Source organism: Zootoca vivipara, chromosome 9 (assembly GCF_963506605.1).
Source record: "Zootoca vivipara chromosome 9, rZooViv1.1, whole genome shotgun sequence".
NCBI lineage: Eukaryota > Metazoa > Chordata > Lepidosauria > Squamata > Lacertidae > Zootoca > Zootoca vivipara.
Genome location: NC_083284.1, coordinates 38,837,540 through 38,856,215, shown reverse-complemented (window position 1 = coordinate 38,856,215; position 18,676 = coordinate 38,837,540). Strand labels below are relative to the sequence as shown.

The following is an 18,676-nucleotide window of genomic DNA, read 5'->3' as shown; positions in this document are numbered from 1 at the left end:
ATAGAGAAAGGTTGTGATGTGGTCTAAAATTTAGACCTGCCAAAAGTTTCTGGATGCCAATTTATACAGTGGTACCTCGGTTTATGAACACAATTGGTTCCGGAAGTCTGTTCATAAACTGAAGCGTTCATAAACTGAAGCGAACTTTCCCATTGAAAGTAATGGGAAGTGGATTAATCTGTTCCAGATGGGTCCGCGGCGTTCGTAAACCGAAAATTCATAAACCGAGGTGTTCATAAACCGAGGTTCCACTGTATGTGATGAGATGTGTGAGCTACAAGTGACACCCAGTATAAAACTTGCAGGCAGTAAAATGGATGGATTCTTGTTCTGTGTGTCAGAGGCAGTTCCAGTTTGTCCTTTTACAGAGCAAATTATTGCATTTCATCATTTTAAAAATCTCATTCTCTATAACCACCCCCCACAAAAACTCTAACATTCAGAATGTTACAAGCCACTGTGCTGAAGAATAGGGTCTCAAAGTAAATCATAAATCATACACAAGATGTCTGACATACAGAATGTCAACAGGTGAAGCTTTCCCCATGATTGTATTTCCTTAGTAGAAAATGCTACCCTGTTTAAAGATAAAAGGCGTCACTCTTTTTGTTCCTGTACATATATATTATACAGGAGCAAGGTGCTCCTGTTGAAAGACAGCAAATCTCTAAAGCAGGGAAGATACATGAAATGCTTCACAATTCCTTTCTTTTGATTGCTTAGCAACGGTGAATGTGTGAATAAGCATCATGAGCAGAACAGCACCTCCATAGCTGCCTATAAGCCTCAGAACATTGCCTTCACTTTTGCTTTCTAACTTTCTTTATAGATGTCTGTTTAACTTTTTCAACTTTTTCAAAAAAATGAAAGCTAAGAAAGAGTCAGATCCTCCTGGTAGGAGGTGCAAAGATTAACTAGAAATCATTCAGAATTCTACTCCAAAAGGAGCTTAATTCACCTTTTGTTCACTGAACAGTTACGGAACTACTTCAGGTACACTTCAGATATTTTTGAAATAGTGCAGTTGAACTAATTCATTCCAAGCACTAGTTAGAGGACAACTTAAACAATTATGACCACATTCTTGTTTCTTTGCAGTATTTCAAATAACCTTTTCATTGCAAATTCTGTATTTGAGAAGACATATGATTAAGTAAGCATTTGGTTCAAAGTATTGAGTACAGCTTATTTAATTACTTAGTGTTAGTCACCTGATATTTTGGTTCATAGGGGCAAATTCATAGGAGGAGTCTATATATACACTATAGCACACCAGATAATTTGATGGCATTCCTTGAAGCACCTGGCAGCAATTTGCTAAACTTCTGTGACATAATAAAAAAATTCAATGGGGTGACAGATGTCACATCCAGATCGCCCTCACATATAAAAGTTGAAATTGGCTTCCAAACACCTGAGTGTCTGACAAAAAAAGGCAAATACAAGAGAAGGTGTATATTTTTGATAGAAATGGAATGTATGCAGCAATGTAACCAGCTATCAGGTTTGCTGAAGAAGGGAAACAACTAGGCAATGGCCTTAATAGCAGGGATTTGACAAAATAATGATTAGAGGAAATAATACTATTCCCAAAGATATTTCACTTCACCAGTTGCTGGAAATAGCAGGAGGGGCAAGTACTCTTGTGCTCAGGTCCTCCTTGTGGGTTTTCCATAGGCATCTGGCTGGCCACTATGAGAAAATGATGTTGGACTAGATGGGTCATTGGCCTGATCAAGTAGGCTCTTCTTATGTTCTTATGACCACCCTTTCGGCTTAATACTCATTCATGTTTCCTCTCGTTGAACTTGGCCATCATGAATAGGTTACATGGACATGCCTTAAGTCATTTGGCATGAACACAAGCTGCTGGTGCAACGGTGATTGTCCTGTATGGCCAGCCCTGCTATTAGGCAGAACAAGGTTGCCACTTCAGTGGAGCTGGGAGAGACCCCTCTCTGAAATCCTGGAGAGCTGCTGCCGGTCAGTATTGATAGTGCTGAACTAGTTGGACTTGCTATAAGGTGGCTTCCTATGTACTTGTGACAAACAACCGTGAGTCAGCCTACCCTGATAAAGGAAAAAGGGACCTAATGGTCAGGGGTCCCTTTACCTTTACCCTTTACAGCTTCAGGAGGGTGTAAGTGGTTGGCCTCAGAGGTCAAGTGAGCCCCACAGCCACGAAGGCAGGACTCGGGACTATACCGTTCATCTTTAAAGGTTCCTAAGAGTGTTTACCAAATCTTAACTGCCTGTAAATTCCCACAGTTACCTGACATAGCATTGACCAGTATGACCAAAGTAGCCTATTTAACAGCTGCAACCAACTATAAATCCCTGCTGATATATCAGTGCAGAGTAGGTGAAAAAAACCCCAGTCAATTTGGTCAATCTGCTAACAAGCAATTTTTTTTTACTTGGCTCAGGCAGCACACTGCCTGTTCTGAGTATAGGGTGGAGATGCTTTGCCTCCCTTCCCTGAATGGCCACAAATGGACAGGACAGTAGTGGAATTCTGTTGCCAGTATTGAAGTAAGATCCAGCTGCCAGTTTCTGCCCAGGGAATGGTGTGCGCGCACATCATGCTGTCCTTCCCCTCTCACCATAGGTTGGCCCTGATGCACTTGCACGTACTTTTCTACTAGTTAGGCATACGGGTGGTGCTGTGGTCTAAACCACCAATCCTCTTAGGCTTGCCGGTCCTAAGGTTGGCAGTTCGAATCCAAGAGGTGGTGGGACCTCCCGTTGCTTTGTCCCAGCTCCTGCCAACCTAGCAGTTTGAAGGCATACCAGCGCAAACAAATAGGTACTGCTGCGGCAGGAAAGTAAACAGCGTTTCTGTGCACTCTGGCTCCTGTCCCAGTGTCCTGTTGTGCCAGAAGCGGTTTAGTCATGCTGGCCACAAGACCCAGAAAAGCTGTCTGGAGACAAACGCCGGCTCCCTTGGCCTGAAAGTGGAGATGTGTGCCACACCCCATAGTTGAATATGACTGGACTTAACCATGCAGGGGTCCTTTACCTTTACCTTACCTTACTTTTCTACTCTGTGGTGTTTCTATCTGAAACAAAATTGATCAGGATTTTTCTTCAGAACACATAATGATTTCTTTGTAATGCATATTGGTAATGGGCACTCTTTTCTCTTATTTTGTTCTGGTAGTTACCGGTACCTCTTTCAGTTCAATAACAATTAGGAAACAACCTAAGAGACTTTTGGTTTTCAACTTACAAGAAAAGATAAATCTGCTGTTGGGTTTTGAAAGTGACAGCATTGTAGCTTTCTTGAAATACTCCTGGCCTTATACTAGATTCCATTGATTGGCTCATAAAAGAATAAGCCTTGGTTCTTTATTTTTTGAAAATCCCTGTGAAAATTCATAGCAAGGGAGACTCCTCACCCCTTTTTTTCCACCATACTAAAAGCTGCTTAATTATGAAAATGACCTTGAAGGAAAGAAAACAAACATTGCTGAAAACATTTTTACTTGTATTGCCAGAACAGCTGAAATGAAAAAGTTGGATCTTGCTGTATACCTTGTAAATGCTATCATTTAACGTTAATGAGAAGTGCGAGAGAATGCTTTTGTCATAGTTTCATCAAACTGATTTTGTCAGCAGTGGTGCAGAACCCTTGACACATCACTTTGAGTGCTCATTAGGCAGCCGATTCCGTTGGATTTTCATTAAATTGATGAACTCATTTATCTATGGGCAATGACATCTTATATTATGTAGATATATGTTTTGATATGAGAAGGCTTGTTTGCTTATTATTACTTTCTTTTGTGTTCCTGCAATATGTTGTCATATTAGAGTTATTCCCTGCAACACATGTATGGTTGAAGCATAAAATCAGCCAAAAAATTCACCAGCACTTCAAAATATCTATTGGATGGTTCTCCATTTTCCCTTTGTTCTTTACCTGTCAAATTTAATTTTTAAAAGTCAGAATGTCTCAAATGATGTGAATAGCTTTTTCATGCTAAAAATAGCAATTCAGGTTAGGTAAAGGTTTTGAACACTTTTTTTTTTAAAGTTGGGGGAGTTAAATTAGAGAATTGTAAACTTACACTCCTCAATTATCCTATACCGTTCTACAAAAGAATAGTAGTGCTTGGGATAATAATGTATCTTTCAGATATTGGCTAGGTTTAGACAAGCGTATCTTAGTTTAATAATCTGAGGTATGAACAACCCTTTGCCCCACATGTACAGGCACTTCATACAAGCCTCAATTAAACCAGGAATTTGCTAATCATAGTTTCCCTTTTCACCTAAACCAGAAAACTAGGTTCAGAAGAAACCAAGACCTTTACCAACTTAAGATCCTGGATTGTTCTAAAGTGTGTCACCAGTTTCCTGGTTCAGATAAAATGGGTAAAGATGGTTGGTTAAAATTGTCTTTGTTTAAACCTAGATTCATGAAAGGAGGAGTAAGGGGCAGAACCCAACATTTGATCATCTGAACATAGACTCTGTGAACATTTCTTATGAGTGTAATCAATCAAGACAGTTGGATTAAATATTTCTGTTTCATATATTTAAGGATTTAGGCAGTGCAAGCATTTCCCCTGCACAGGGCACAGGATCCAAAGAGGCATCTTCCTGCCTCCTTTCTAAAGCCTAATAAGCGCTGGGCTTTGGGAAGTAGGTATCAGGGCTCTAGAGCAGGCATAGGCAAACTCAGCCCTCCAGATGTTTTGGGACTACAACTCCCATCATCCCTAGCTAACAGGACCAGTGGTCAGGGATGATGGGAGTTGTAGTCCCAAAACATCTGGAGGACTGAGTTTGTCTTTGCCTGTCCTAGAGTCCTATTGTCTCCTTCCCAAAGCCAAGCTAGTGCTTTCACAGCTTTGGGGAAGAGGTGGGAGGGGTCTAGGACCCTGCCAGAGCCTCGCACCCCCTTCACAAAATCTGGTGCCTCCCTTACTCGGCACTGCAAAGGCTGCGATGGGCATCAAATTTTGACATCACACAGGGCACCCATATTACCAAGGTTCGTTGCTAGGTTGGTAGCTGGTGGAATGAGAAAGTATTAGGTCCAAAGTACTAGGGCCAGAGTTCTTGATAAATATGAAGAAGCCTTTGGTATAGAAAATCCTGTTGGTCCACTTAGGCCTCCACAGTACATCCCATGGTAGCAAATTATTCAGAGATGAGACCACCGCTGAAAATATTTTCTCTTGCATATCACCTTTCCATATTACAGTGGTACCTCTACTTATGAATTTAATGCGTTCCGAACGCACATTTGTAAGTCGAAAAAAATTGTAAGTCAAATCCCATAGGAATGCATTGGGAGAAAAAAATTGTAAGAAAAAAATCCGTAAGTAGAAGCAACCCTATCTAAAAATTCGTAAGTAGAAAAAATCCTATCTAAACCACATCCAAGATGGTGGACAAAGCTCCGTTCGTAAGTAGAAACATTCATAAGTAGAAACATTTGTAAGTAGAGGTACCACTGTACACAACAGTTTTCACCCTTCAACTACTCTTTCTCCTTCAGAATTCATCATTTTTAGTAGCTCTTTTAACACACATACCCAAAAAACGCCTTGTTTTTGAAGTCCATGGAATAACCAGGTTACTACAGAGTAAATTGGTATATTATTCAGCACCCTGATAACTAGAGCAATGCATAATAGTCATGGGGACGTCTTGGACAGTAATATGAGAACAAGGTTGTTACAGGTGTGTTCCTCTTTTGTATGATTTGTCAGGTTCCTTGCTGTAAGGTATGGTAATGACATTCCTTGAGGGGAGATCTCAGTGAATGTCTGCTCTGCATTTGTGAGGGAAGGAATATATCAGGTAGTGGGTAGAAAAAGAGCTAATCACTAGACATCTGATCTATATTCAAGTTGGGATTTGCTGGAAATGATCCCCACAATTTAACAATAAAAATAAAAAGAGGGAAACTAGGCCTAGCTCTCTGCTAATATGACACTGTAAATTGGTGATTAGTGCCTTTAAACGGTGAACTCTAATATCCCCTTGGCTTCACTATCTCTATGTCTTCTGACAGGTACAGACCTGCTCTCTAATAGGATTCACATCTGAAGATAAGCTTGCATGTAAACAAATTAACTTCTTGAGAGCATTTTCACCTGTAACAATTCATGAAATATTAAAAATAAAATAAAATGGATCATTTTGTAAAACTGTGTTTTGGGAGATAAGTCTTTTGCATTACATTTCAATAAAATGACGTAAGGTTTAGTATCTGAGATAAAAGAACAGCTGGACATATTTAATAAACAAACTGAGAAATACTTAATTTTAGTTTTAGCAATACAGAACAAATTCCTTGTAAAACAAATTGCAGTTTTCGAATATACTTTAATGTGCATTCAACAAAGGAGAAAATGGGGTGATTGAAGTTCAATTTGTACCATGTTATTAACCATTTCCGCTTGACTAGATGAGTAAAAGGATAATGGATGAGGGTTTTATTATTGCCTTTCTGCTAAAATGAAGTGGTATAGAAGATAAGGTAATGAGATTAATGAATATAAGGTAAAGGAGTAATCAATCAAACTCAAGGAGGGAGAAGAGATGACAGTACACAGAAGCTGCAACAAAATAATTTTTTTATAAGTAGACCCCATCAACAAGAGCAGAAGTTTCAAAGCTGTCATTTGTTGTCATTAGCTGCTTAACCAGCTGTACACTGGATTCCTTCATAAAAAAAAAAAATCCAAATACATAAAGTAAGTAACTAAATCCAAATACATTCTGGAATTGTTTACTTCAGGTTATGCTTGTTTTTCTATTTTATTTTATTTTTGGAAATAATAAACTATAATCAGCTTTGAAGTACTGTACATCAGAGTTACAACAGAAATTTTAAAAGCATTTTCTTATAAGCAGTTCAGAGTGGGAAATACTACAACATCTGGTTTTTATCCATAACACCAGGGCTTTTTTTCCATCCTGAACTCACCGGAACTGAGTTCGGGCACCTCTCTGGTGGGCGCCATTGCCATTATAAGAGAACAAGGGAAGTGTTCATGGTGAGTTCGGGCACCTCTTTTTCTAGAAAGAGGTATCATAACCCTGTGAAGTTGGACTAGGCTGAGAGATAGCAACTTACTCAAGACTGCCCAGTAAGCTTCATTGACTACACTAGAATTGGGCAGTTCAGCACACCAAATATTTATAAGGAATTAAAGAGTCAGTAGAAACACTGAAGTACTTCAGCTCAGCATAGAGTATACAGTATTGTAGTTTTTAGGGACTCCACCTCTGACAAATGTTAGGTTGTTAGCAGCAAATATCTCACCTATATATTTCTGCAATTTGGGAGTCGCCGATGTATTTGTCTATATGTGGCTCTTCCTCCCCCCCCCTTTTTTTTACCTTGTGGAGAGCTCTGACCTTAGCTATGTAGCAACAAGACTGTACTAATCAGACTCCTCTTTTTCTATTCTCCAGTCTCTTATAGAACTCACATAATTTCCCATTCAATATTTAAGAGTGACTTTGGAAACCGCTTTGAATTCTGCCTCCTAAATATCTGTAACCTACCACGTTTCTCCGAAAATAAGACACCGTCTTATATTTATTTTCCCTCAAAAAACACACTATGGCTTATTTTCAGGGGATGTCTTATTTTTTTCCTCCTCCTTCTGCCGCGGCCAGCAATGCTGCTGCGCCTATCACTATGTCTTATTTTCGGGGTATGGCTTATATTCCTTGAATGCTTAAAAATCCTGCTATGGCTTATTTTATGGCTGCGTCTTATTTTCGGAGAAACAGGGTACATATCAGATGATATCAGCAGAGAGCATTATACCCAATTTATGTTGTAGCTCAGTTATTGTTTTCTTTCTCCTGCAGCTGAATTTGAATTCTTAAGGGTAATTAACACTTCATAGATTACCATAAAGACCATAAAGTCTTCAAAGCTGCAAATGTATGAGTGGCATTTACCAGTCCCCAAAGGTAGAAAGGAACTTCAGCGTTCTTGCCAGATAGTTCTGGCTCCAAAGCCTTCTGCTTACTGCCCCAATCTGAAAGTTCACATACATTAAATTATGAATATGGAATACATTGCATTAGGGTAATGATGAATGGCTATTTGCTTAAATAACTTTATTAAATAGTGAGACAAATTTATGGAGCATAAACGTTCCAAAGACATGGAACTTCCAAGTTTAAAGGCAGCTGCTCCAAATTCCAGCTGCGAAAGGGCAAAAAAAGGGAGAAGGGCTGGTGCTTCAATTTCCTACCTGCAGGCTCCCTAGTCACCGTTCGAAATGTTGGAGAAAAGACAACCATGTGTATAGTTGAATCTATGTATACCTACTGAAGGTGTAATTAGTCTGCTCAACACCAGGTGGAATTGTAATGTATCTCAGTTGACTAAAGCTTACATGCTTCTCTTTCCCTGTCTGATGAAAGAAACTTTTTTTGATAACTTCCTGATTCTGGTTACAGGTAGGTAGCCGTGTTGGTCTGACGTAGTCGAAACAAAATAAAAAAATTCCTTCCAGCAGCACCTTAGAGACCAACTAAGTTTGTCATTGGTATGAGCTTTCGTGTGCATGCACACTTCTTGGTATCTGAAGAAGTGTGCATGCACACGAAAGCTCATACCAATGACAAACTTAGTTGGTCTCTAAGGTGCTGCTGGAAGGAATTTTTTTTATTTTGTTCCTGTTTCTGTTTTTCTGCTGAAGTCAGAATATACAATGCTACTTTCAGTCTGCGGTTGCGGCAAAGGATTTACATGCAGTACTTCCACTGTTTCTGAGGCTGACTAATTTTCTCAGTAAGATTCTTGCATCTTGCTGCCGGGAAACAGAATATTAGAATAGTTGCTTTGATCCAGGAGGGGACTTGCTATGATTTCATGTCAGGAATTGCTTCTGGCCCCTGTTTGGTTACACCTGTGCTTGGAGGATTTCCATGGCAATTTAACACAGCTATGTCCTAAGAAGAGCCTTGCTGAAACAGCCCAAAGGCCCACCTAGTATAGTATTCTATGCTCGGCAGTGTCAGGCAGGACCTGAATGCAACAGTGCTCTCCTCCCCTTGCTCTGTCCCAGCTCCTGCCAACCTAGCAATTCAAAAGCACGCCAGTGCAAGTAGATAAATAGGTACTGCTGTGGCAGGAAGGTAAATGGTGTTTACATGCGCTCTGGCTTACGTCATGGAGTTTCGTTGCACCAGAAGCGGTTTAGTCATGCTGGCCACATGACCCGGAAAGCAGTCTGTGGACAAACAATGGTTCCCTCAGCCTGAAAGTGAGATGAGCGCCACAACCCCATAGTCGTCTTTGACTGGACTTAACCGTCCCGGGGTCCTTTACCGTTTCCGTTACCGTTACCTTTACCTTCCCACTTGCGATTCCCAGAAACTTGTATACAAAGGCATACTTTCTCCGACAGTGGAGGCAGAACATAGTCATCATGGTTACTAGCAACCGAGTGCCTGTTCTCCATGGATTTCTCGAATTATTTTCTGGAACCCATCCAAGTTGGTGGCCATCACTACATCTTGATGGAGCGAATTCCATAGTTTATCTATGAGCTGAGTGAAGAATTACTTTATTTGGTCTGTCATGAAACTTCCAACATTCAGCTTCATCGCTTGGGCCCAGGTTTACTATTATAATGAGGAAGAAAAGCTTTCCTCTAACTACTTTCTTGACACCAGGCATAACCTTACACCCCTCTATAATGTCCCTTACCTGCATTATTTTTGTATTCAGAGAAACTCCCAAAGCTGTAACCTTTCCTCACAGGAGAGTTGTTCTAGCACACGGGTAGACAAACTAAGGCCCGGGGGCCGGATCCGACCCAATCACTTTCTAAATCTGGCCTGCGGATGATCTGGGAATCAGCATGTTTTTACATGAGTAGAATGTGTGCTTTTATTTAAAATGCACCTCTGGGTTATATGTGGCACATAGGAATTTGTTCTTTTCTCTCTTCAAAATATAGTCCGGCCCCCCACAAGGTCTGAGGGACAGTGGACCTGCCCACTGCTGAAAAAGTTTGCTGACCCCTGCTCTAGCATATTGATAATTTTGGTTGCCCCTTTCTGAACCTTTTCCAGCTCTACAATGTTTTGGTTTTTGGTTTTAAAGATGATGCAACCAAAACTGTACTCAGTATTCCAAGTGTGGTTGCACCATAGATTGTTATAACACCAGTATGATATTGGCAACTTTATCAATTCCTTTCTTAATTATCCCTAGCATGGAATTTGTCTGTTTCACAGCTGCAGCACACTGGGTCAGGCTCTTCATTGAGCTATCCACTATGTCCCAAAGGTATTGGTTCTGGTCAGTCACTGCCAGTTCAAACCCCAGGAGCATATATGTGAGATTAAGACACACACACCCCCGACATTGAATTGCATTTTCAATTTCAGTGCCAAATTCACTCAGTTTGGGGATATCGTTTGGACGTCTTTCAATCCCTTTTTGTTTTCACCCACTTGAAGCATTTAGTCTCATCAACAAATTTGGCCACCTCAATGCTCACCTCCAACTCGAACAAGTTAAAAAGCAGAAGTCCTAATACCAATCCTCGGATGACTCCAGTTTCTACATCTCTCTACTGGGAAAACTGTCCATTCATTCCTCTCTGCTTCATGTTCCTTAACCAGTTTCTGATCCATAATAAGAGCTCTCCGTATTCTATAATTGCTAACCTTAACAACTTTATGAATGTCTACTCTTCTACTAGTGTCCATGCAGAAAAGGAAAAAAGGAGACTGGTGGTGGTTCAGTTAGAAATTTATTTATATTCCTGCCTGTTCCTTGCTCTCCACTTTTTGCTATTGCCTTGATTTTTAACTTCTTTTGTGGCTGTGGTTATGATTATTGATTGCCCTTTCTAGTGACATATTTTAGATTGCCTTGTACAGTTGGCTTGCCTAGACCCAGCTCTTAGCCTCTTCCAATTTATCTGAATTTTTCCCAACTTAGCTTTTGTGTCCAGGCTTCTACTCTGCAAGTAACTATTGGGTACAACCAGATGCCAGGCATCATTAAGACCAGGTGTTCATGGGTGCCATGTAGTTTATGGAGATTATATCAGTTGCCTGGATGCCCCCATTCTCTCTTCCTCCAGTTAGTCTTTGAAAAGTTGCTTGAAGGCTGTACATTTCAGAAAAGCCAACATTTTGTCATGTCGCTTTTTTTTAGAAAAAAGTTTGAAAACAAAATAGATGGAAAAGGGATTAGACATCAAGAAAGGTCTATCATGAGAGTCAATGAATAATTTACAGGCCGTGGGCTTTGAGGTGCGTCAGGTCAGCACAAATAATGCATTATGAAAAAGGAATTTCAGTTTGCTGTAAATCTGTCTGCCGCAGCAGCTTAAAATAAAACAGTTTTACCCACCTAAGACAACATCAATTTGTTAGTCACTGCTTCATGTATCAAAGAGCATTCTGTGAAAATATCAATATCATTGGTTAATATAAATGAAATTAATTTTTAAAGCTGGGCTAAAGGTTGACATATGAAAAATTGCATTACTTTGCAGAAGAGAAATTTCTGTCTTCTAGTGAAATTTCAGGTCAGGAGGGCAAGTAATTTTCACAATCTTCAATGGGAACCAGTGAAATATGAACTTCATTGTCACCTAGCCCCAAAGCGATAAGATAAAATGAGCTGATACATCATTTGCTGTGGTTTTATCATCTCCTGCAGTAATTGGAAGAGAAAACATAAGAGCTTTCCCCCCAAATCGTCTTGCCTCCTTACTCAGATCTAAACCATTTTAGTCCGATCAATGCAAAGGTCACATAGCATTTATTTATTTATTTTTAATTCTTTGTGCTTGGTAAGATGTTTATTGAAACATTAAAATAATGAATATGTTTAATTGAGTTTGTCATCCATGAAAGAAGAGAATGAGATTGTGTATCAGTCTGCAGTGGGAATAAGGGGCAAAAGGATACTAGGATGCTAGATTCAGTAGTTGCATGAATAAACATTTGACAATTAAACATTGTTTGAAATAAGAATGCAACTGATGTCTGGGATACCTTTCCTTTTTTTCATTAACATCACTGCCTTGCTCTATATATTAGGTATGTTTAGGTGCCTATAAGGAAGAAACACAGAAAAAAACATTCCTTTCTCTCTTATAAAGAAAGAGAGAATTAACAGATGTTATAGCTTACATACATAATTAAGTATAAATTGCATACACATTATAATGTGACTTTTCATAATGTTTGCATAGAATAAATGCTCTGCTGGTGGCCTCATCAGATTTTAGAGAGAATACTCTATATTTCCCAGAGTATACTCTATATACTCTGATTTTCCCTTTTATTCAACTTTGACGTTAAACAATAACTTTAAAAGCAGAGATTAAATATGCTGCTTTGGTATTCTTTAAATTTGTAATGGATGGTGTTTAAATCAGTTTTATTCTTTGAAAAATATGTTTGCTTCAATAATTTGTTTTTGAAATTTTGCTTCCAGTATTTAGTTTTTTGCTTTGTGGCTTAAATTGCGTAGCAGATAAAAATGATGAAGTGATTTAGTTACTCATTTAGTTCTATAAGCTACTTGCATATTTAATTACTTGTGTCCCCAAGATAACTAATAATTTAGCAAATATACTACAGATATGTCTGTTGCTCCATTGGAATATTATTCTTTTTCATACTTAATTGTGACTTTGACTGCAGTCATATCTACTGAAAAGTAAGTCTTGTTGAATCCAATGAGACTTACTCCCAGATAAGTGGAGCTGTAAGGGCAGCTATAGTCAGGTATCACCCACTCGGGCTAATTTATGCTCCAAGTAGACCCATTAAAATCACTGCTTAAGTTAGTCATAATTTTGATTTCAAAGGCTGTACTCTGAGTACAACTTAGTTGGATACCACCCACAATCTTTTTAGACAGCATTTTGAAAGTAAAACCAGGAGGAGGGGCGTGATGGTCCCATAGGTCACTAGGTCAGTCACTCCTAACTCCCACTAACCTCCCCACAAAATATACCGCTGCCACCACTTGTAAGGTTATGCTATTCATTGACCTAAAATTAATAACCCCTCCTAAATACAAAAGGGCAAGTTGCGCATTTTCAGCAATAGAATAAAGAGATTTGGGACGTTGTTTTGGAGTCTAAGGCATCTAGTCTGTAGATTACTACTTCAGAGCTTTTTTCATTAAAATAATACAGAAATTTTTATCACTTTACTGCTTTCAAATGGTTAAACTGAAAATGCATATCTGTTTGATAAAAATATAAGAACAAAAGAAGGTGTAGCTTTTTAAGGACACCATAAGTAGCATACTCTGAAGCAGTGTGTGTGTGTGTGTGTGTGTGTGTGTGTGTTCAGTATCTTTCAAACTAATATGCCTGGTGTGATAAGAGCGGAGCTGTGGTAATGATGCAGTTTCCATAGCAACTGGTTCATTGGAGGGCTAGACCTCTGTCTAGGGTGCTGTCAGTATGTGTGGAGTTTCCAAGAACAGAAAGTCCCAAAGAAGGTTTGCTTTCACCTAATCCAGTTTTAATTGAACTCCAGAGACTTTGAAGTGAATCTACAGACCAGGCAGATACTATTCCAACGAGAAATGAAGGCACATTTTAGTTAGACCTCAGCTGCTTCTGAACTGATAACTTCTAATAGTTGATTCATTGGGAATTGTTCAATGATGCTTATTAGAGTTTTGTGGTTACATTTGGGGTTCTAATATAAATCTAGCTGTGCTTCTTATCATAACCAAGTTTTGTCCATTTCCTATGAGCTGCGAACTTTTCATCGGCCCTCTGTTTGCATTACTGTGTGTTGTTGGAAAGGTCAAGGAAATCATGGGTTTTAACTCTGGTGGTCAAAGAATAAGGGTTTTATTTGTTGATAAATTAATTCAGAATCCAAGGGGGTGTATCCACTCTCTGACTCCTACCTTCCTTCTAACATCTTGTGATATAACATGCATGACGAGGTGACTCCATTGCAGTCCCAGCTATGTTCTCCTCTAGTCAGTTTAATTAGCTTCAGCTTGCAGGAGCACAAGGGCTCAAGAATGCAATGATGTAATGTAATTTTGTATTACTTGATATTGCTGAGGGGGGAAAAAGATGAGAGGCCTAACATCCTCCTTAGTTTTGCCCTAAGAATCAAATGCAGATTATGAAATGCAATGCGTGAAGGAGCTCTGCTGCTCAAAGGGTGGGGACTTGAAATCACACATGGGTGTCCTTGGCAGGCGTTAGAAGCTCTTTGAATCCTGGGGTGTAACTCTAAAAAGTGTCATGCTTCTGTAAAAATTCTTAATGGTGTAAGCACCGACTCAGGTCAGTGCCTGGGTTAAAAAGACTGTGAGTGCCTGCCTGGGTTGAAAAGACTCTGTGCTTCAGAGCAGAAATCTAGACCACAAGATAGAAATTATGTAAGTCAGTTTTGTTCTGTAGTGCAACAGCAGTGGCTTGTTTGGTGGTACAGAGCCACATCAATAGCCTCCTGGCAGTAGCATCCCTGCGGCTTACCAGGGCAGAGGGAGAGGCAGCATCAAAGTCAGGGCTGTTGTGGTGTCACACTGGAAGGAGCACTGGATTGCCAGAAGGCTATTGCTGTGGCTTCAGTCCATTGGGCAAGCTGGTCCTACAAGTACTTCTTTTAGTGTAAGTACTTCATAGGTGCCAACTCCCAGATTGAAAAATCTGGGATCGGCACCGGAAGTCACGCTGCGGCCATTTTGGAACTGGGCAGAGCAGCACCGGAAGTTGCTTCTACACATGCGCCATTAACCACAAAGTTCCTTAACCCCACCTGGAACATAATAAGAAATTGTAGCTAATTGTGATTTCCTGGATTGATTTCCTGCTTGTAAATACAGAAGACTTATTCATATTTTAACTTATTAAGACAATATGTGATAGTCAAGCATGGCTAATATGTTTTAATATCTGAATAGTTGCTTACATTGTTTTGAGTTGGCTAAGTGCATCTCTTATCTTTTTTTAATTAGATACTTGCTTATACAGAAGGCCTCCATGGGAAATGGCTGTTCTCAGAGATTCGATCAGTCTTTTCTCGGCGGTATCTCTTGCAAAGCACAGCACTGGAAATCTTTATGGCAAACAGAGGTAATACTCTACCAGAAATAGTACTGGAAGGCTTGAAGTATCAGCCTATGTTTGATTGGATTATTATTATTATTATTATTATTGCTATGGATTGTATTTTAAAATAGGAATCATTTTTAGTTTGGGCCCAGTTTTCTAATCTGTTAAGGTAATATTGAATCCCGATTCTGTCTTCTGCGGCATTAGCTACTCCTCCTAGTTTGCTGACATTTGCAAATTTGATGAGCATCCCCTCAATTTCTTCATCCAAGTCATTTTGAAAGACATTGAACAATAATGGGCCCAGGACAGGTCTCTGTGGCACTCCATTTCCTGCCTCTTACATGTGATTAGCCATTTCATCCTTTGGTTGTAGTGTTAGAAGGTTATATTGTTCAAGAATGCAATTACAGTGGGACCTCGACTTACAAACTACTCAACATCTGACGTTTTCGACTTATGAGTGGAAAAAGTGGCCGCGCGCTTACGATTTTTTCGACATCCGAACGGAAATCCCGTTCACGGCTAGATGTGGTTTCCTCGACATACGAATTTTTAGATGTGTTTTCCTCGACTTACGAATTTTCCCGTTTCCAATGCATTCCTATGGGAAACCGCTTTTCCTATTGGAAACTCGACTTGCAAAGTTTTCGACCTACGAGTGTGCATTCGGAATGGATTAAATTCGTAAGTCGAGGTCCCACTATAGTCCTCTTTTTCACTTCCCACTAGAAACTTGTATCATTAGTTTGTGTGTTCTAGGCTCAAGCTGCAATAATTGTTCCAGGCTGATCTTATTTCTCCCCAGTTCCTTTTGCTTCTGTGCCACACTGAGCTAAGCCAAAGTTAGGCTTCATGTATCTTCTAAACCGGGACTCATGGTTAAACTCTCTCTCACTAAGTGTGCGCTGCAGCCAAGATTGGTCCTTGTGAAGAAGCAAAAAGGACAGAGGAGAGAAGTAAAGCAGCTGTGAGCTGCTATCCAGGAGCCCATTCATTCATGTGGTCCTGGTAAACCATAATTTGGCTTACTTTTTCATGCAAGTCAGGCCATTATATGAGGGAAGTAACTTAAAGATATATGCATTGAATTTCCAGAGTTCTGTTATTTTCATTATGCCAAGAAACCTAGCATAATTGAAGTGAATAATGTATCAATTCTTTTTATCCACAGTTGCTGTCATGTTCAACTTTCCAGATCCTGCTACAGTAAAGAAAGTGGTTAATTGTCTACCTCGTGTTGGGATTGGTACTAGTTTTGGATTGCCCCAAACTAGGTATGAAGAATCCTCTGGCTCTGGGAAACAGAGCAAACAAGCATGATCTGAAACACAGAAAGGAAGTGGAAACAAGAAAAAGAGAGCAGTTTCCACTGCCTTGTTTCAGTAATGCTGTCCTTTTGTTTGCGATCTTCAGATTGCCCTATGCAGGCACAATTGTCTTCTACCTTATGCTTACTGTCTACTAGGAAAATAAAATAATACTTAGAAGTTTGGATGATGCAGATATTAACAGAGAACATGATAATTGTAAGATGTGGAAAACTAGAATAGAATGAATAGTAATCGGATAAAACCAGTGGTCTATGATCACAAAATAAAGGCTGAGTTAGAAGGCATACATGTTGTTCTCAGTGCTGTATGTGATATGAGTGAGGCAAAATACTGGAAGAAGGAAAAAGGCACACTGATTGTGATGGGCAGAAATTGTGCCAGATCCAGAATTAAAAGAAAGTGGTTTCTTTGTGTTATATCTACTCACAACCAGATATGCTTTTCTGTAATGATCCCATGTATTAAAAGGGAATCACATGGAAAATTAACTGCTAAGTTAATGAGTGTGACTTCTTTAGGCCTCCAAAATTGGAAAATTTTATTTAAATTCTGCAGCACTTGAAATTTGTGACAAATTAAAAGTGGATGTGAGGAGCTAGCAAGGAGTTTTGTCATTGTGGTATGGTGTTGTAGTTGATTGCCCACCTGAAGGTGAATACTAGAGAATGCACTGGGATGAAAGGCAAGGTGGCACCAAAGACCAGATGTTTTGCCTTCAAGCTGGGCTGGGATGCCTTGAGCCTGATCTTTCACTTTAACTCTCAGTTTGAGATTTGTGAAGATACTAGGACCATTGTGTGTAACTCTAAGGCATCTGAAGAGTGCTGTGAGAAACATCAAAAGTTGGAGTTCCCCTTCCAGCAGGGAGAAGAGACCAATATATGCATCTCGTTTGAGGTCAAGGAGGTTGATAGCAAAGCTGTATAAAGGGGCGGAACTTAAGTTCCCAATTTGGCTAGGGCTAGAAGAGCACTTATAGTACCTCTTTGTTGCTGGTGATCTTGATGTTATAGTTTTAATGTTAAAAAACTGTCAGTGATGCTTTTTGGCACCATCAGTCTTGTATCAAGAAAGATAACTTACTAAAAGTTATCAAGTTATAAAGAAGGATAACTCACTAAAAGGAGGAGATGATATTTGGAGGGAATAAGTGAATGTGGCATGATTTCACAGTTTCTTACCTAACATAATGATTTTATCTTTCAGGCGCATTTCTATGGCCAGTCCGCGTCAGATTTTTAAAGCATCAAATATGACCCAGCGATGGCAGCACAGAGAAATTTCAAATTTTGAATATCTCATGTTTCTAAACACTATAGCAGGTAATAATGGCTGTGCTTCATAAAGGATAACTTAAGCAAATAATTCATTTTTGCATAGTATGTTGCAGATACTAATAACAAGAATTCTGATGTTGCCTCTCAAAGAAGTATTGTTGTTCTTGATCACCAGGGCGTACTTACAATGATTTAAACCAGTACCCGGTATTTCCTTGGGTTATCACTAACTATGAATCAGAAGAACTGGACCTTACGCTTCCAAGCAACTTCAGAGATTTGTCAAAGGTATTTTTTTCCCACATGATGTTTACATATTATTATATCAAATATATGGTAATACTGTACGGTTGGTCTTAGTATTTTGTAGGTGTATTTTTCATGTTTCTTGTCAGTAGAGACTTGTTCTGTAAGAGAATAGTGGTGGGCAGGACATTTTTCTCAGCCAGAACATGACAGAACTCAGTTCCGTCACCTTTCAGGTGGGTGCCATTGCCATTCTAAGAGAATGAGGGAGGTGTTCATGGTGAGTTCCGGCACCTCTTTCTAGCAAAATAGCACTGGTGGTGAGGGAAACAAATGCTGCTACAAAATGTATTTTATGGATTCAAACTGTGTAGCCCAGCAATGTTGATTTGGATTAATATATATATATAAATATATATATATTATTATATATTATATTATATTATATTTATTATAATATATATATATATATATATATATATATATATATATATATATATACACACATACATAAAACTACAGTGGTACCTCTACTTACGAATGTTTCTACTTACGAATGGAGCTCTTAGATAGGATTTTTTCTACTTACGAATTTTTAGATAGGGTTGCTTCTACTTATGAATTTTTTCTCCCAATGCCCCCCGACTTACGAATGTGCATTCGGAACTCAGTAAATTCGTAAGTAGAGGTACCACTGTACAAAGTTGATATATTTAGGCTTTAAAGATTTCAGCTTCACTTGAAGACAAGGATGCACAGGATG

General features: G+C 39.2%; 1 protein-coding gene across 4 annotated transcripts in view; it reads left to right on the top strand.

Moving 5' to 3' along the window:
- The window catches only part of LRBA (LPS responsive beige-like anchor protein), a 357,361-nt gene that overhangs the window by 240,460 nt on the left and 98,225 nt on the right, over positions 1-18,676 (top strand). For all 4 annotated transcript variants that reach the window (XM_035113958.2, XM_035113959.2, XM_035113955.2 and 1 more), the window contains exons 41-44: positions 14,960-15,077; positions 16,231-16,333; positions 17,597-17,712; positions 17,843-17,955. In XM_035113958.2, the coding sequence (XP_034969849.1) occupies positions 14,960-15,077; positions 16,231-16,333; positions 17,597-17,712; positions 17,843-17,955 (450 nt within the window). The remainder of the gene's footprint in view (positions 1-14,959; positions 15,078-16,230; positions 16,334-17,596; positions 17,713-17,842; positions 17,956-18,676) is intronic.